This window comes from Ambystoma mexicanum, chromosome 3p, assembly GCF_040938575.1.
Source record: "Ambystoma mexicanum isolate Mex_15411 chromosome 3p, UKY_AmexF1_1, whole genome shotgun sequence".
NCBI classification, from domain to species: Eukaryota; Metazoa; Chordata; class Amphibia; order Caudata; family Ambystomatidae; genus Ambystoma; species Ambystoma mexicanum.
The window spans coordinates 499002585-499018031 of NC_090925.1; the positions used below are offsets into that span (position 1 = coordinate 499002585).

A 15447-nucleotide genomic window follows, 5' to 3' on the forward strand; every position below is an offset into this window, starting at 1 on the left:
TACTAGGATCTGAAATCCATTTCAACGCCTCTCGTATACACACTTTTAGTCTGTCGCCTGTCTGTCTTGACGTCAACAAATATCGCCGCTGTATATAGGGCTCTACCGTTTCAGTTCTATCTCTCCTAATATCTCTACTCCTATATCCAGGTGTGGCAAACATTTCAGCATATTCATTATCAAGTTCATTCTTAAGTTCAAAAAGTCGGTCTACATGTTCCCTCATCTCTTCATCCCTCCCTCTAAAACGTGCCAATGCATTCAAATCCAACAGTCCTTGCGGAGGCAGCTTCCCAATTAACTGTTTCCATCTCGCCACCAAATATTCCCCCATGCATTCCAACACTACCTGTCTTTCGTTGATCCTTCTGAAGTCAAATATTGAAGCCAGCACTGACGTTCCATCATTCCCATTTATATACATTTTGGCCTGTTCTTGCAACTCTCGCTTCCTCTCTTTGCAAATCGCACTACGAGTTACTCTCATATCTCCCCTTTGTCCAGCCCCTTCTTCTGTTTCAACAAGTTCAAGTTCAATTACGGGAGGGGCAGATGGTACAGAACTGATCTCTTGGGAGGGAGTTGCGGATGGGACAACGAGAACGGGAAATGACTGTTGCGGCGCTCACTGGCTAATGGGAGGCGTGGTTTGTGCAATGTGTGGCTGTGCTGGTGTTCGGTCAGTTGGGAGGGGCTGAGCAACAGGAGGGGGTTGAGCAATAGCCACTGACGCGGTCGCTTTAGTCTCTCTCCTTGGACCTTGCTTTGTATCTGTCAATATTTTATCTATTAATTCATCTGATGAATGCACCACCCGTTGTGGGTATATATTTTCTATGCTCAATTGCTCGCATCTATTTGACTTTCTCAAACTATCATTCCACTCCTCCTCTTCCTTTTCTTTCGCTCTCTCTGCTTTCAACTTATGTCTGCGCGCATGTTTCTCTCTACTTTTCCAACGAAGCATTAGCATTGCTTCCCTTCTCCAGTCCCTAAGGATATCAAATACTGCAGGGTGTGTTTTCTTTTTCATCAACACCTTCTCCAAATTATCCATTCTTGTCACCTCAAAACTCCTATGATTTGGCCACTGAAGATCTTCCTGCTTTGCCTATGCCAAATCTCACAAAACATTATCGCTCCCACACCATACTTCACATACATCTCATACGCCGGCGTTCCCACAGGTGGCGCGATCTGGCCAGTTTCCAAAGATTGTCCGCCGCAGCAGAAAAATCCCACTAGGGTGGGCAATACCCCAGGCATGTTTTAACCTTACCCTTGGCTAATCAACCTTATGCTGGGTGTTTTATTTTGCAAAATCAACTCTCAACCAATATCAGGATCACTTTTGAATCGGGGCACGACTCACCTGATCAATCAAGTTGTCTTTTCAAGACACAATTAGTCCGTATACTGACACAACCAACGACGTCGTGTCTGTGTATCTTGGCTCACTCTGCCTCGTTTTGGGACCCTCACCTCCTTGTTCTCTGGCCGGGCACGTTGATCAGGGATAAGTTGTGTGCAGATCTGCAAAGGAATCTCTCATCGCTTTCGCAGGGGCGCCCCGAATACCTCTTGATCCCGGCTCGATCGTCCCGTCCTCGCCGTTCTCTCTGCCTTCCTTATTTTACAATGTACCCGATGGAACAAGTGGGATAGGGTCCCTATACGGATGCCATCTTGAAGGGGCCCCTGAGGGAACCTTGCACACGAAACAAGGCACAATCACCACACACGAACTGATATGCCAGACACAAGGTTGTATTTCCAAAGTCTAGGGTTTATTGCAAAGCAAATAGTCTCAGTTGGCCAACTGGTCCCACGCCCGCGACGTGCGTCTGCCAGACCTCGGAGGACGCAAGAGAGAAATTCGTACATCAGTTACATATATACAAAACAAGCATCTAGTAATCAGTAGTGTCACAACTTATACCACCCCTATTGCATTTCCTTTGAAGTAGGCACTATGATTGACAATGGTGACGAGTATGACACCTTCAAACATTCATTTAGTAACAGTTTACAATTTTGTAAGCCCACAGACATAAGTCTTTGTTTAAAAGAACACAATGCTTCTGTTTCTGCAATCAAGCTGTGCGCAGGGAGAGACACATTCCAGGCCTTGCTCTCCTAGTTTCTATTTGTGTGCTGGGGTCAACTTGCTCTCCAGGTCTCCACCGGGCTCAGGAAAAGGGGGGCCACAAAGAAGAGCATAATTCAAGTCATTTAATGTCCGCTCCTAGTATTTCTACTGTGCTACCGAGACTAGCTGGCACCTGCTGTTCTGATTAGAATGCCTTGCTGCTCACTCTCCAAGGATATGTGAGGGAGTAGACCGGGCATTTCTGTCTGGGTTACTGCGTTATGTTTCAACATGCCTCTCGCGGCCTTGCATTATGCACCCGTGAAGCAGAATAATATTTCAGCAAAGCAGTTTTACATGAAGCAAAAGGCAACGTTAGAGAAAACAAGAAGAAAACAAAATGGCGATTTCAGTCACCTTAAAATGGCAGCACCATGGTTAAGCTTTTGCTATGCCTTTTTAATACTAAACACATGAGGCGGTTGGTCTTCGGCCAACAAAGTATGTTGCCTTGCGATCGAGGGGGTATCTACTCTTTCTGGACTGACAACTCGCATGTCTGAGTCCTGCCCTTATCCAACAGCCGCCATGGGATCCACTGCTCTCAGAATGCAAGACTCCGACTTATTCCCATTATAGTTTGACAAAGTAGTCATGAGGAAGCATAGAATTGCAGATGAGAATGGGAAATAGAAAGACAGAAATTGATGGTGGCTAACTTCACATGCCAACTCCAAGCAGGTAATCATAGGCACGTATATTATGTAACCAAATGTGTGCAGCGGCTAAACTTTCATGTTCTAGAGATTGTGAAGAATGTATGAAATGGAAATGAACAACAGTTGAGCCTTTTCACCATTTTGGGTTGACACTGTACATATTTCCTTCATTTATATTTGGAGATGTAAGTTATATTTTATATAAATGTATAAGAGACAATATATTGTAGGAGTATAATTATAATGCAATAGAAATAACATTACAAATGAGGTTTTGGTGCAGCTTTGCTTGATGGTTGGAATTTAACAGCAACACACTTGAGCCACTGTGCAGCCTAATTATCCATCAAGAGTTTAGAGACGAGTGCCATGCCTTGCAAGATATTGGATAGACAATGATCAGCCTCTACATGTGCCGAGCACCCAGAGATTTTGTTGGAGGGAATCATGCACATTGTTTGGTGGTGGTTGTCTTCAGCCAGTGGTGACCCAGGCTAGGGAGCGGCTCTTACCTAAGTGTTAAGATGTTGACAAGTACCTCTGTTTCACAAGGGCCGTTGCCTAAGCCTCAAGGCAAAGGCCCATCGTTTAAATCAGAGTTCTCCCTATAGCAGAAGAACAGATACGTTTCCCAATTTTATTTGTAAAAGTTAGAAACACAAACTCAATCCAAAGGTACCAAGCTACAGCTATATGTTTGTTTAGGGGATCTAGACAAAAAATTGACAGTAATAAAGAATGTCTCAGACATTTTCTGATGAAAAAGATTTGCTCAGTGAAAAATCAATGTAATCCAGCCTATGTTCATGAAAAATAGCATCCATAATACTTCCCCGTAAGGAAATGTTTGTACAAAAAAGCTAGGTCTTTTGGTGTCTTGTTGCTAGGTAGTCCAGGGGAATGTGGTCTTCTGTTCGATAGAGCTCTGGGAGTTCGTACTGTTGCTGCTTTGCTGTGGAATGCTTCTGAAATGAGAAGAAAGTACAAAGTTCAGATGAAATGTTTTTTATTCATAACACTCCCCAGTGGCCCTTTACCATGTGTTAAAGCACTTCAAGTTTGTTAGTCATCAAATATTTACCAACCCTTAGAGAGAACAAGGAACACAGAGCTATAAATCACTGTAGAGGAAGTACTAATGCATGAGCAGTCAGGACTGACAAGATGGTAAAACAAAGACTCAGAACATCTAACCAGCCTTCCCACCACAACTAAAAAACCCTCCAATATTAGAGGGGAGGTGGATTTAACTAAGCAACATGTATTAAAGACTGGTTCATAACCTTCCAGAAAACAACTATTAAGTTTAGTGAATGTGCTCGAAATAACTAAAGAAAAGTTATGCCTTTAATCCAAACACAGAAAAAAAATTGTTGTAGTTACCTATACCTTTTAAATGTTCCTGTCACTTCTCAATTTTTCTAAACAACTGAACGTTCATTTTCTTTTTTTTAATTTTAAATGTGTTCTGTTAGTCTTGAAATCATTGCCATATTTGACATACATGTGGATGTGCGTCTTGGGAGGTTACTACATGTGAGCGGTACCAATATTCCTAAAGTTATCAACATGACTTTCCAATTTACAGTTATGTTACAGCCGCTTTTTAAGGCTTTCCCCGAAGGCAAGGTGTGCCTCCATGATGTGAATACTGACCGTTTACTATGAAAAAAATCATCATATTGGCTAGTGTATTCTATACTGTGCTCTGCTACCATTTGCACTGCCTCTTGCCGCTATGAGACCTGCACAAAAGGGGTCTGTGTTTGATCAGTAAAGCAGAAGGAAAAAACAAAATGGCTTTGTAGTTCTATTGATGCGTGGAATTGGAGGAAACATGGTACTCTGTGCAGGTCTGTTGCTAGGTGGTATGTGTCAAGAACATTTGAGATATCTGCAACTAGAGGGGAGCATTGTGAACTATAGTGCGAGGATGCATTGGGTGGGACTGTGGTGTGCAAGTTAATTCACAAGATGTTTGTTGAGCGTTGGGAGGAAGGGTACAATTGCATTGAGTGGCTTAGTTGATGTGTGTATTAGGTGTTAGAAAGTAGAATTGACATGTCTTAGTGCAAGGAGTAGTTAGTGGGGACACTGTTGGGCATTCAGAGCATTCTTGTAGTGGTTCACCTCAGGTAGGGTCACCATGTGAAAAAGTCCTGAGGCACGGCCAGTCCAAAACATTTCTTTTTCTGACTTAAGGCCTAATGACATGGAAAGCAATGGGCCTAGTTAAATTCTACTGCAATGGACAAGTGTGTAAGTGGAGAAAGACACTTCTCACAAATAAACTGACATTGAAATGCATTACACATGGACAGATTTAAAAACTGCAGCAGTGCACATGGGATGAAAAGAAATAGTTGTGCATTTGGGAGCTAAAAAGGAGGATCAATGCCTTTACAATTCAGAAATAAAGGACAGATTACATTCATCCGGAGGAAAGAGACTTGATTTCACCATATAAAATAATGAGAGCATAGACAAAGAAGGGCCTATTTCGCTTGGTGTAGATTTGGATTCTGCTTCCTTATGTAGCTATGACCTATCTATGTGGAAACATTATTTCTGTTTATACAGTATGTGAAGAAAATATCATACCATGCCTTTCAAATGTAAATATGCTGAATGTAATATGCTAGCTTTTCAGAATTGTGAACTGCCCCTCGTTTTTCCCTCTAAGCTGCAATCCCCACTGAGCTGTGAACTGAATAAGTGTGTCTGGCTCCTGACCTTGCAGCCCATTGGTTTGATACCTGCCAGGAATGCAGGATTAGTTTCTAGTAGATGCGTAAATATACAGAGAATGAGATTGGATTTGTGGGGAATTTCTGATACCATGACTAACGGAAAACAACCTTTAAGGTCAGGTTCCCCATAAAAAGTGAATTAGCTTTGAACAAAGACCCTTTGAAAATCTGAACTCCAGACCTTTTCCATAGCAACTCACCAAGGAAATGGATCTGGCTGTCAGTGTAAAATGGTAAGATGCACAAAGAAGTAGACTGAATTTATTGGAGTTGCTGATAACAAGTCCTGCAGAAGTGAACTTAAGGTCAACCATCCCATAAACCATGCATTTAGCCCCGAGCAGGGACCCCCTTGAAGGCAAAGAGAGAAAAGGTTAAGCTAAACCAGATTAAACAAAAAAAACACAAGAACCAAACTGTGGAACATGAGGGAGATCAGAGGACACCATCCATGCGGTACTTCATGGTGGACACCAAGAAATGGCACTTTAAACATGCAATGTGGTCTATGCAATAGAATGTCTGTGAGGACTACGCTATGTAGGGAAAACATGGAGACAAATAAACAAAAGGATCGGGGAGCATAGATCTCACATTCGCTGCAGAGTGCATACTGCTCCTTTAGTCTCCCACTACCTTGAGTTTCAACATGGCCCTGACGGCATGCTGTGGTGGGTAATAGATAAAGTCTTTGATATCACCAACGCAACTAGCGCAGTAAACCATAAAGAATCATGGGTGATCTTCAAACTCAAATCAACTACCATGGGCCTTAATGAAGCACTACCATCAGGCCCATACAACTAATGTTCCATGCGATGGTCGGCAGCCACCTCCAGTGTTGCCACACCACAGCTCAGCCTGCCCCGCTATCTGGTGCAGCTTTACAACTGATTTCAACCAGCTGCACAGCAATAGGGAGTTCGCACTAGCCACTTATGCCACTTTATTCCTTATGAGGCCAGCTACTCTGCAGCCAGCCTAACACTTGGTCCTCTGTGCTCAACTTAGGGCATCATCTATGAGTACAAGGCCAATTATGCAACTACTTATACATTGGAAACACCTGTTTCCATCAGATTACCAATGCAGCGTCTCACATTTATACTTTTACAATTACCCATACTTTATCTCTGCATTAACTCACACACGAGCGCTGCCGTGACCTCCCTCACTCCACTAGCATAGACATCAGCACATCGGTTGCAACGGGATGCACCAGCTAGACCGCATGCGCACAGTGCAGGGACACTATTCCAAAACGCATGCACAATGCAGTTCATGTACAGCTCGAGAACATTCACTTCTCTAGATGCGAGGAGAACAGGGACCCAGCAAACGCTGATGATTTAACAAGGCGCTGCTTACTGCATTACACGCGGTTCTCCAAGCTCCATGCCAGACGAACCAGGTAGGTGTTTATATGCAGCTACAGGATGGCCTCGTCCACAATGACAATCTTGTTGTCAGACAACACTAACACGGCAGGTATTGCAACATGGCTGTCCCTTTTCTTGTAGGGAAACCATAAACTTGTTGCCAAACCCAAAAATAGTCACCAGCTCCTTGGCTTGAGAATTAGTCTTGCACAAGGAAAGACCAGGTAATATTATTTTCTCCATTCTTTAATGCAGGGGCATACATTCATTGTGGACTACAGCATTTGCAATTCTGTGAGCAAAATGCAACAAGAAAGTAAATGTGGGTCCCACCTTTTCCTCTCTTGGTTTTTCTCTCAGATTACCACTTTGGCACTGGTAGAATTACATTTTGTCAGAAGCCCCATTGAAGGCACAGCACTAGTCCAGAGCTACCTTCACCACAGGGAGCATTCTAGAGAACAACAGTCAAGGTCAGTGAAGGTCTGGCATGCACATGACAATCATTCTGTCATTACATGGTATTTTAAAATAACAATTTTTAATTTTCACTCTGTGTTTAAATATCCTTGTACATCTATGTCGTTAAGAGGAGCCCACCACTAATTCAGTGTATATATGTTTCTCCTATAGGGAGACCTTGTCTATGGGCCAGAAGAAGGCGTATCTACTCAACAGCCGAAATGTCACTGGGCACTACACCTAATGTGCTCGAGCTGTCCCCACTAAGAACTTCCCTTTTTTGCTTTACCTCATGACGTAGACCTATGGTTAGGTCACCCTTCTGCCTGGCATTTTTGGACCTTGGATGAGGTCTAGAGAAAGAGCTTGCCACTGAGCCCTCTCCAGAACAAGGAGAGCTTGTACTTTTAATGGTCTGTATGTAATGATTTGTATTGTACTATCACGGCACCTAGATATGTGAAATTATAACATTTATGCTAAGCCGTTGTTTTTAAATATTTGTTGATGCACTGTTCTAGGCACTGTTCATTGTATACCTAAACTATATATGACAAAAGAAAGAAAGTCAAAAAGAAAACATTATTTTCTGTAAAAAAAAAACTTGATAAAAAGAAGAAACAATAGATTTACTTGCCCAATAATAAACGCTATGTGAACCTAATTAAGTATAGTATTCTTCTAACTGCATGATGGTTCCAACAGATTGTAAATAAAGGGGTGTACCTGCAATCAAATCCCTGGTCCTCCAGGTATGATACATAATATTAAAGCGAAAGGTGGACCAGTGGATGAGGATGACACAAGTCGTTCAACAATTACAAATTTTAATCAATAATTCATCATATCAACATGTAACTGTATGTTCTCATTAAAACTGTTCTTTCATTCCATAGACAAAATCACATTTCTTTCATATCTCAAGCATAAATTCTCAATCCCACATTCTCTCATTCATAGATTCTCACATAAAACCATTATGGCCTTCTATACATTGTGTAGTCATGTTCTAATTCTACACCAATGTTTACACAGATTTTTCAAATATTTATGACCCAGTCCTTAATTTCAGGTGTCGTATCTCATCTGGTTCTAATTTCCAGACTATTCATGTAGTCGTCGTCGACGCATGTTTCGGTCCAAATATACCAGAAATTACTGCCTCTATTTTTTCAAGACCTTCTTCAGGACGTAGGGCAAAATATGGTTGTCCTGCCCTTCATGGAATAGAATAAGCCATTCTCAAATCTAAAAAAACATACAGAAAAGACCTGTCAGAGTCAAGTGTCATCCATATTTCTTCTTAACGGTGACTGATATTGTCACATGTGCTGTTCTTACAAGTAAACACATAACATGCTACTCACCCCCATGTCTCGAGTCTAGGGATAAAGATAGGTGTATTGGATTAAATCCTTCACTGGCATCTACAACCTTTTTAAGACCCTGTAAGAAAACAGAGAATGAAATCTAAATTCTCTGCTCTTAATTCATATGAGGCATCCTCAAACAAACTGTTATTCAATACAGTTTATAAAAAAACCTTAAAACTTTAAAACTTACAGTGTCTTAGTGTCTCTGAGCAGATATTGTTCTCAATTGCAGATATTTTTCTCAATTGCCACTGATCACCGACAAGCCACCTCAGACTCCGGACCCTATAGGGACAGAACAATTCTGATGTACCTGCTAGCTTCAGAATTCTTTTTTAAATTTTGTTTACATACGATCAGACATGGAAATGGAAGCAAAAACAAACTCACCCCAAATGGAGTGTAACTGTGTGTACAGTCAGAATGCTGGTTGATCTCTCCTCCAACTCCAAAAGCTGGACACCCAGTAGTTTTTATAAGGTGTTTGGCACTTCCTAAAACAAAGGGAAAACTCCTTAATAGTACGTCCACACTTCTAGACGCTCAGTCACACATCCTGTGTTAGTTGGATATACGTTCTGACCACTGCTATAGGCTGTTTTATTCCAACACTTTCAATGCTATAAGCCATTTGATACTAACGCTGTCTAGCCCCGCGCTTCCTTGCTCTCTCGCCTCGGACTAGTAAGGCGACTTCAGCGCCCCAAACTGTGCCGCCGTATATGTACACTGAGTATCTTCGTTACATTGACTCACCCGTATTCTCTTGCTCACTCCCTTGGATTCTTGGAGTCGCGGCGCGTAATGAAATGCGTCCAAGACACTCTGTTTCACTCGTAGCATCTAAACAGACAAGGGACTTATCTTGTATCCAGTCGGGCCTGCAATAGACACAGAGACAGGACTATACTGATACTTAAAACGTCCATCAGACCAAGCACAGGACTTCCCGCATTACTCATCTTGCCATTCATGGGCATAAAAACAGGACTATACATTTTGTGTATATTGTACAGAGCCCTCTGAGCCGGCATCCCGAGGGCAAGTTCTTCCAACAACCAAAGATATAAGTATTTATGAGGGGGCGTTTCACAATGTTCAAACTATAAAAAGTAGTTAAACTTATATATACCAAAAGGTATAATGATGGAATTCGATCATTGTATCTGCTCTCAACCCCTTTCTCTTGTATCACAGTTGTAACTACCTTGACCATCTATGTTGTAGAATGAACACCTATAGTCCATGATATAATATCATGGGTCATCACAGAGATACCTCCTCAATTCAGTCATTACGCTCATATACACTGTGATAAATTGCTCATTTTGCTCACTTCCTTGTTACAAGAGCATTCCATTCGATAGAAACGTTGAGCCCATTCTGGACAGTGTCCAGAGTATGGATGGAACAAGTTACTTAGCTGTAACTGTTGTTCTCCAGCATGGCTCTGGCATGGATTCACATGCTCATGAATATTCCCCGTCGTCAGGCTGGGAATCCTCGGTAAAGAAAAAATCAGTATCAGTTTTGTTTCTGATCTGTCTTTCGTAGTAGTAACCAATCACTGATCTCTGCGTCATACTGACCACAGCCAATGACTGCCCTCTACCTAAGCCCCGCCTCTGGCAGCCATCTTCAGATTTGATAGCACGTGAAGTGGCAGTATGACCAAGTGAAGAGCCGCAGAGGGGTAGGCAGGAGGGTTCGCATGTGAATCCATGCCAGACCCATGCTGGAGAACAACAGTTACAGGTAAGTAACTTGTTCCTTCTCCAGCATGGGGTCTGGCATGGATTCACATGCTCATGAATATAAGAACAGATAGCAGTACACACATGCACAACCACGGGGGGTGGCAAAAGGCTCAACATTAAGCAATACAAAAAACTCAACATTAAGCATCTCTTACCTCCTCACCAGGCTCACCTTAAGCGAACAGGTTGCGCAGCACTGCTTGGCCGACCCTGGACTCCTCCCTGGAATCCCGATCGACGCAGTAGAATCTCGTGAAGGTGTGCGTCGACCTCCAGTTAGCAGCCCTGCAGATGTCCAGCAGAGGCACACCAGATAAGAACGCCGTAGTAGCAGCGATCGCTCTGGTCGAATGGGCTCTCGGACGGCCTGGCAGCGGTCGGTTAGCCAACCGGTGACAGTGCATGATGCAGCCGGAGAGCCATCTGGAAATAGAAGACTTTGAGAGAGCCTTCCCTTGATTCACAGGTCCAAAGTTCATGAACAGCTGTGATGTCCTCCGGAAACTCTTCGTGCGGTCCACGTAGAACTTCAGCGCTCTAGCCACATCCAGCGAGTGCAAAGTCCTCTCGGCCGGCGATGAAGGAGACGGGAAGAAAACAGGTAACACCAAGGGCTCATTAAAATAGAAGTCCAACAGCACCTTGGGCATAAAGGAGGGGTGCGTCCTAAGCACCACCCTCGAGGCATGGAAAGTCAAGTACGGTGCTTTGCAGGATAGGGCCTGGATCTCTCCCACTCGTCGTGCAGAGGTAATGGCCACCAGGAACGCAGTTTTCCACGACACAAACTTCATAGGTGCGGAGTGCATCGGCTCGAATGGGGGCCCCATGAGCCTGGTCAGCACCACGTTAAGTTCCCACACCGGGGCCTTCACCGGTGGGAACGACCGGAACAGTCCTTTCATAAACTCTTTTACCAGTCGATGGGACCACAGGGACGTCCGTCCTGTGGTTCTGGTATATCTGGAGATCGCCGCCAGATGAATCTTAATGGAGGCATGGGCTAGCCCTGCCTTTGCCAGTGATAGCAGGTACGGCAGCACTTGAGGGGCCGTAATCCGTAAGGGGTTGATCTTCTGTGCTCGGCACCAGATAGAGAACCTCTTCCACTTATGACCGTAGCATTTGAGAGTCGAGGACGCCCTGGCCTTTGCAAGAACCTCTCTGCAATCAGCCGGTATATCGTAGCCTCCAAACTCTAGCTCTGCAGGAGCCAGGTCTGCAGGTTCAGCGACGCCGGGTCGTGGTGGAAGATGGCGCCTCCTTCTCTGGAGAGAAGGTCCGCGTCCGCCGACAGCTTGATGGGAGGGGACATTGACAAGTCCAGAAGGTCCGGGAACCAGATCTGCCTCGGCCACGCCGGTGCGACGAGGATCATCCTGCACCGGGACCTCTTGAGCTGGCTGATGAGTCGAAGCATCAACGGCAACGGCGGGAACGCATACAGGAATAGGCCGTCCCAGGGGAACAAGAACGCATCGCCCATGCTTCTCGGCTGGGGAAACCTGCTGGCGAACCTCTTGCACTTCGAGTTTGTCGCTGTTGCGAACAGGTCGATTTGGGGTTCGCCCCATCGTCGGAAGAGTAGATCCACCTGGTCCTGGCGCAGTTCCCACTCGTGACACGCGCGTAGCCTCCCTGCTGAGCGAGTCGGCGATGGTGTTGCTTTCTCCTGCCAGGTGGAAGGGAACCAGGAACATCCCCTGGGCGACCGCCCAGTGCCACAGATCCTGTGCCTCCTTGATAGGGCTGGGGATCTGGTGCCTCCCTGCTTCCGTATGTAAAACATTGTCGTGGTGTTGTCCGTGAAGATCCGCACCACCTTGCCCTTGAGCGACGGGAGGAACAATTTGAGAGCCCAGAACACGGCTCGGAGTTCCAGGACGTTGATGTGCAGGAGCCTCTCCTCCGGGAGCCAGAGGCCTCTTGCGTGGAGATCTCCGGTGTGGGCGCCCCAACCTTCCAGGGAGGCGTCCGTCGTCACCGTCTCCTGGTACGCCGGCGTCTGAAAGTCCTTGCCCGCCGTGAGGTGCGCTCGAACGCCCCACCACTGAATCGCCCGTCGGAACACCTTGTTGAGGGGGACCCTGTCTTCGAAGGTGCCCATCGCCTGCATCCAACGGGCATCGAGAAATTCTTGAAGAGGGCGCATCCGTAGTCTGCAGAGGCGCACCAGGTAGATGCAAGAGGACATCATCCCCAGGAGGGACTTGATGGACCTCACCCTGGCCACTTCCGTGGCAAGCAGGCGCTGCACTTTGCCTAGAATGGTCTTCGTCCGTTCTGCTGACGGGGCCGCCAGGCGCCTCACTGTATCGAGCTTCGCTCCCAGAAACAGGGCCACCTGCGACAGCACCAGGTGGGACTTTGGGTAGTTTATGGCGAATCCCAGGTCTGTGAGTAGCTGGACGGTCCTCGCAGTGTGTTCGACGGCGAGTTCCCTAGTCCTTGAGTGGATGAGCCAGTCGTCCAGGTAGGGGTAGACGTGAATCCCCTGCAGGCGCAGCCGCGCCGCCACTGGTGCTAGGAACTTGGTGAAGACCCTGGGGGCCGACTTCAATCCAAACGGCAGTGCTCTGAATTGGTAGTGGCGTCCCTGGACGACGAACCTGAGGAACTTTTGGTGACTTTTGAGGATGGGAACGTGGAAGTATGCATCCTCCAGGTCCAACGACGATAGAAAGTCGCCTTCCTCCAGCTGTCCCAGTACGTGCTGGAGGGTGACCATCCTGAACTTTTGTGATCTTATGTATTTGTTCAAACGACGAAGGTCCAGGATGGGGCGCCAGCCGCCCGTCTTCTTCCTGACGAGGAAGTACCTTGAGTATACCCCGGAGCCTCTTCGGGACAAGCTCGATGGCGCCTTTCCTGAGCATCGCCCGTACTTCCAACAGCAGTTGCGGGACGTGATTTTCCTTCCTGGCCACAGGTGGAACGTGAGGGCACTTCTTAAGGAATTCGATAGAGTGTCCTCTTGCCAGGGTATCCAGCACTGAACGGTCGGTGGAGATGGACTTCCACATGCCGACGAAGTTCGTCAGCCGGCCTCACACCGGGGTGCTTCGTTGGGGGCCCGAGACCACGGCCGGTTCAGTCCTGCTTGAAGGTGGTGGCCTTGCCGCCCTGGCCATCTTGCCGACGGCGGCAAGGCGCTCCCTGCTTGCTGCGATCCCTGTAGACCTCCTGAGACGAGGAGCGTGCCGCCTGGCGGTAGGACGACAAGCCACCGCTGGATCCCTTGGAGGCAGCCTGTCTGCCTCCGGAGCTCCGAAAGGGCCGTCGTTGCTGAAGGGCTCCTAGGGCGCGGGCCGTCTCTGTGTCCGTTTTTATGGCTTGGAGGGATTCGTCCACCGCCTTCCCGAACAAGTTGCTGCCGTCTAACCGCTTGTCCAATACCCTGGTCTGGACGTCCTGACGGAAGTCGGTCGCCCAGAGCCAACCCCGTCATCGTAGGCAAACACTGTTGCCTAGCTGGCAGAACCCGGTATCGGCAATACAGGTTGCCACCGTTATGGCGTGGTCCGACGCCACCTCGCCCTCTTGCAGTATTTCCAGAGCCTCGGACCTCTTGTCGTCCGGCAGGAAGTCCAATATGGGGCCCAGCTTAAACCAGAGCTCCCGGTCGTAACGGGCCACGATGGCCAGGGCGTTGGCCGCTTTGATCGTCGTTGCCGCCGACGAAATGACCCGCCGCCCCATGGCGTCCAACTTCTTTCCCTCGCCGTCTGGGGGGGAATTCGACGTCGAGGCTCCTGACCCCGCCGCCTTCTTCTTCGCCGCCGCCGAGACGACCGAGTCTGGCGTTGGCTGGGCCCTGAGGCACAGGGGAGCGGTTTCGGGGACCCGGTACTTCTTCTCGTACCGGTCCCGTTTGGCTGGTGCCGTGGAGGGGTTCTTGAGAACCGACAGGCCCTCCTCCCAGATGTCATTGATTAGGGGCACCGCGATGACCGTCTTCCTCTTGGCCTCCCGGCGCTGATAGAGGAAACCTTCCTTTTTCTGCTCCTCCGGGCAGAGCTGGAACAATTCGGACGCCCTGGCGATCATGGCGTGGAATGAGCCAATCTCGTCGGGCGGCGAGGCCCGTGCGACGGGAGACCCGTTCCGTCGTCGTCACCCTCAGAAACCGTCGTCGAGCCCAACGCACCGTCATCTCCCGACTCGTGGGAGGATGAGGAGGGAACTGTAGGCCTTACGGGGGCGAGCGGAGGAGAGGGTTGGGTCCTCTGTCGTTTGTTCTGAGGACTTCCGGACGGGTCAGGTTGCGGGTCATCCGGCCTGGGCCGTGGGAATCTCGTCCTTATCTCAGAGTATAAGGACTGGATGGCAGACAAAATGGCCGCCGAGCCATCCTGAGGCCTAGGATCCGGCTGCGCCGGAAGGGAAGGCCGCTCTTCCTCACCATCGTTGTCTTCCTCGGTTATCTCCCGAGGATCTTCCTGACGGGATCGAACCTTCTCGAATTGGACTTCGAGGTTCCTCACGGCCTCGGTCAGTTCCTCCTCCGAGGCTGACTCCGAGCTCGAGGAGGGCACCGTGCCCCCCCTCGCTTCTTCCATCATGGCGGCCACGACGATGGGCTGAACAGAGGATTCCCTCCTTGGCGGCAGGGAAACTCTAGTCCCGGAGGTGGTCTCCGCTGGCGGTGTCTCTGCCGGCTTGGCCAGAGTCGCCGCGATAGCCTCGATAGAGGCCTTCGCCTGCTGGGTAGGGGCCTTGACCACCTTAGGTGCGTCCCGGGCCTTCTCCTTCGGGGGAGGGGCGACGCCTCGCTCCCCCTCTTCCGAGATCGGACAGGGCTTCTCCCGAAGCTTAACCGGGGTCTCAGACTTTCTCTTCCCCGAACCGGAGCGTTTGCTCGTGGTTGACGGTGCCGGGGAAGGTGCGCCCTGCCTGGCGACCGAAGAGCCCGACCTTT

General features: G+C 47.8%; 1 protein-coding gene across 2 annotated transcripts in view; it reads right to left on the bottom strand.

Moving 5' to 3' along the window:
• Positions 1 to 1765: 1765 nt before the first annotated feature.
• Positions 1766 to 15447, bottom strand: part of BCAS4 (breast carcinoma amplified sequence 4) — a 963459-nt gene continuing 949777 nt past the window's right edge. For both annotated transcript variants that reach the window (XM_069651167.1, XM_069651165.1), the window contains one exon: positions 1766 to 3773. In XM_069651167.1, coding sequence (XP_069507268.1) covers positions 3669 to 3773 — 105 coding nt within the window. In that variant the 3' untranslated portion in view covers positions 1766 to 3668. The remainder of the gene's footprint in view (positions 3774 to 15447) is intronic.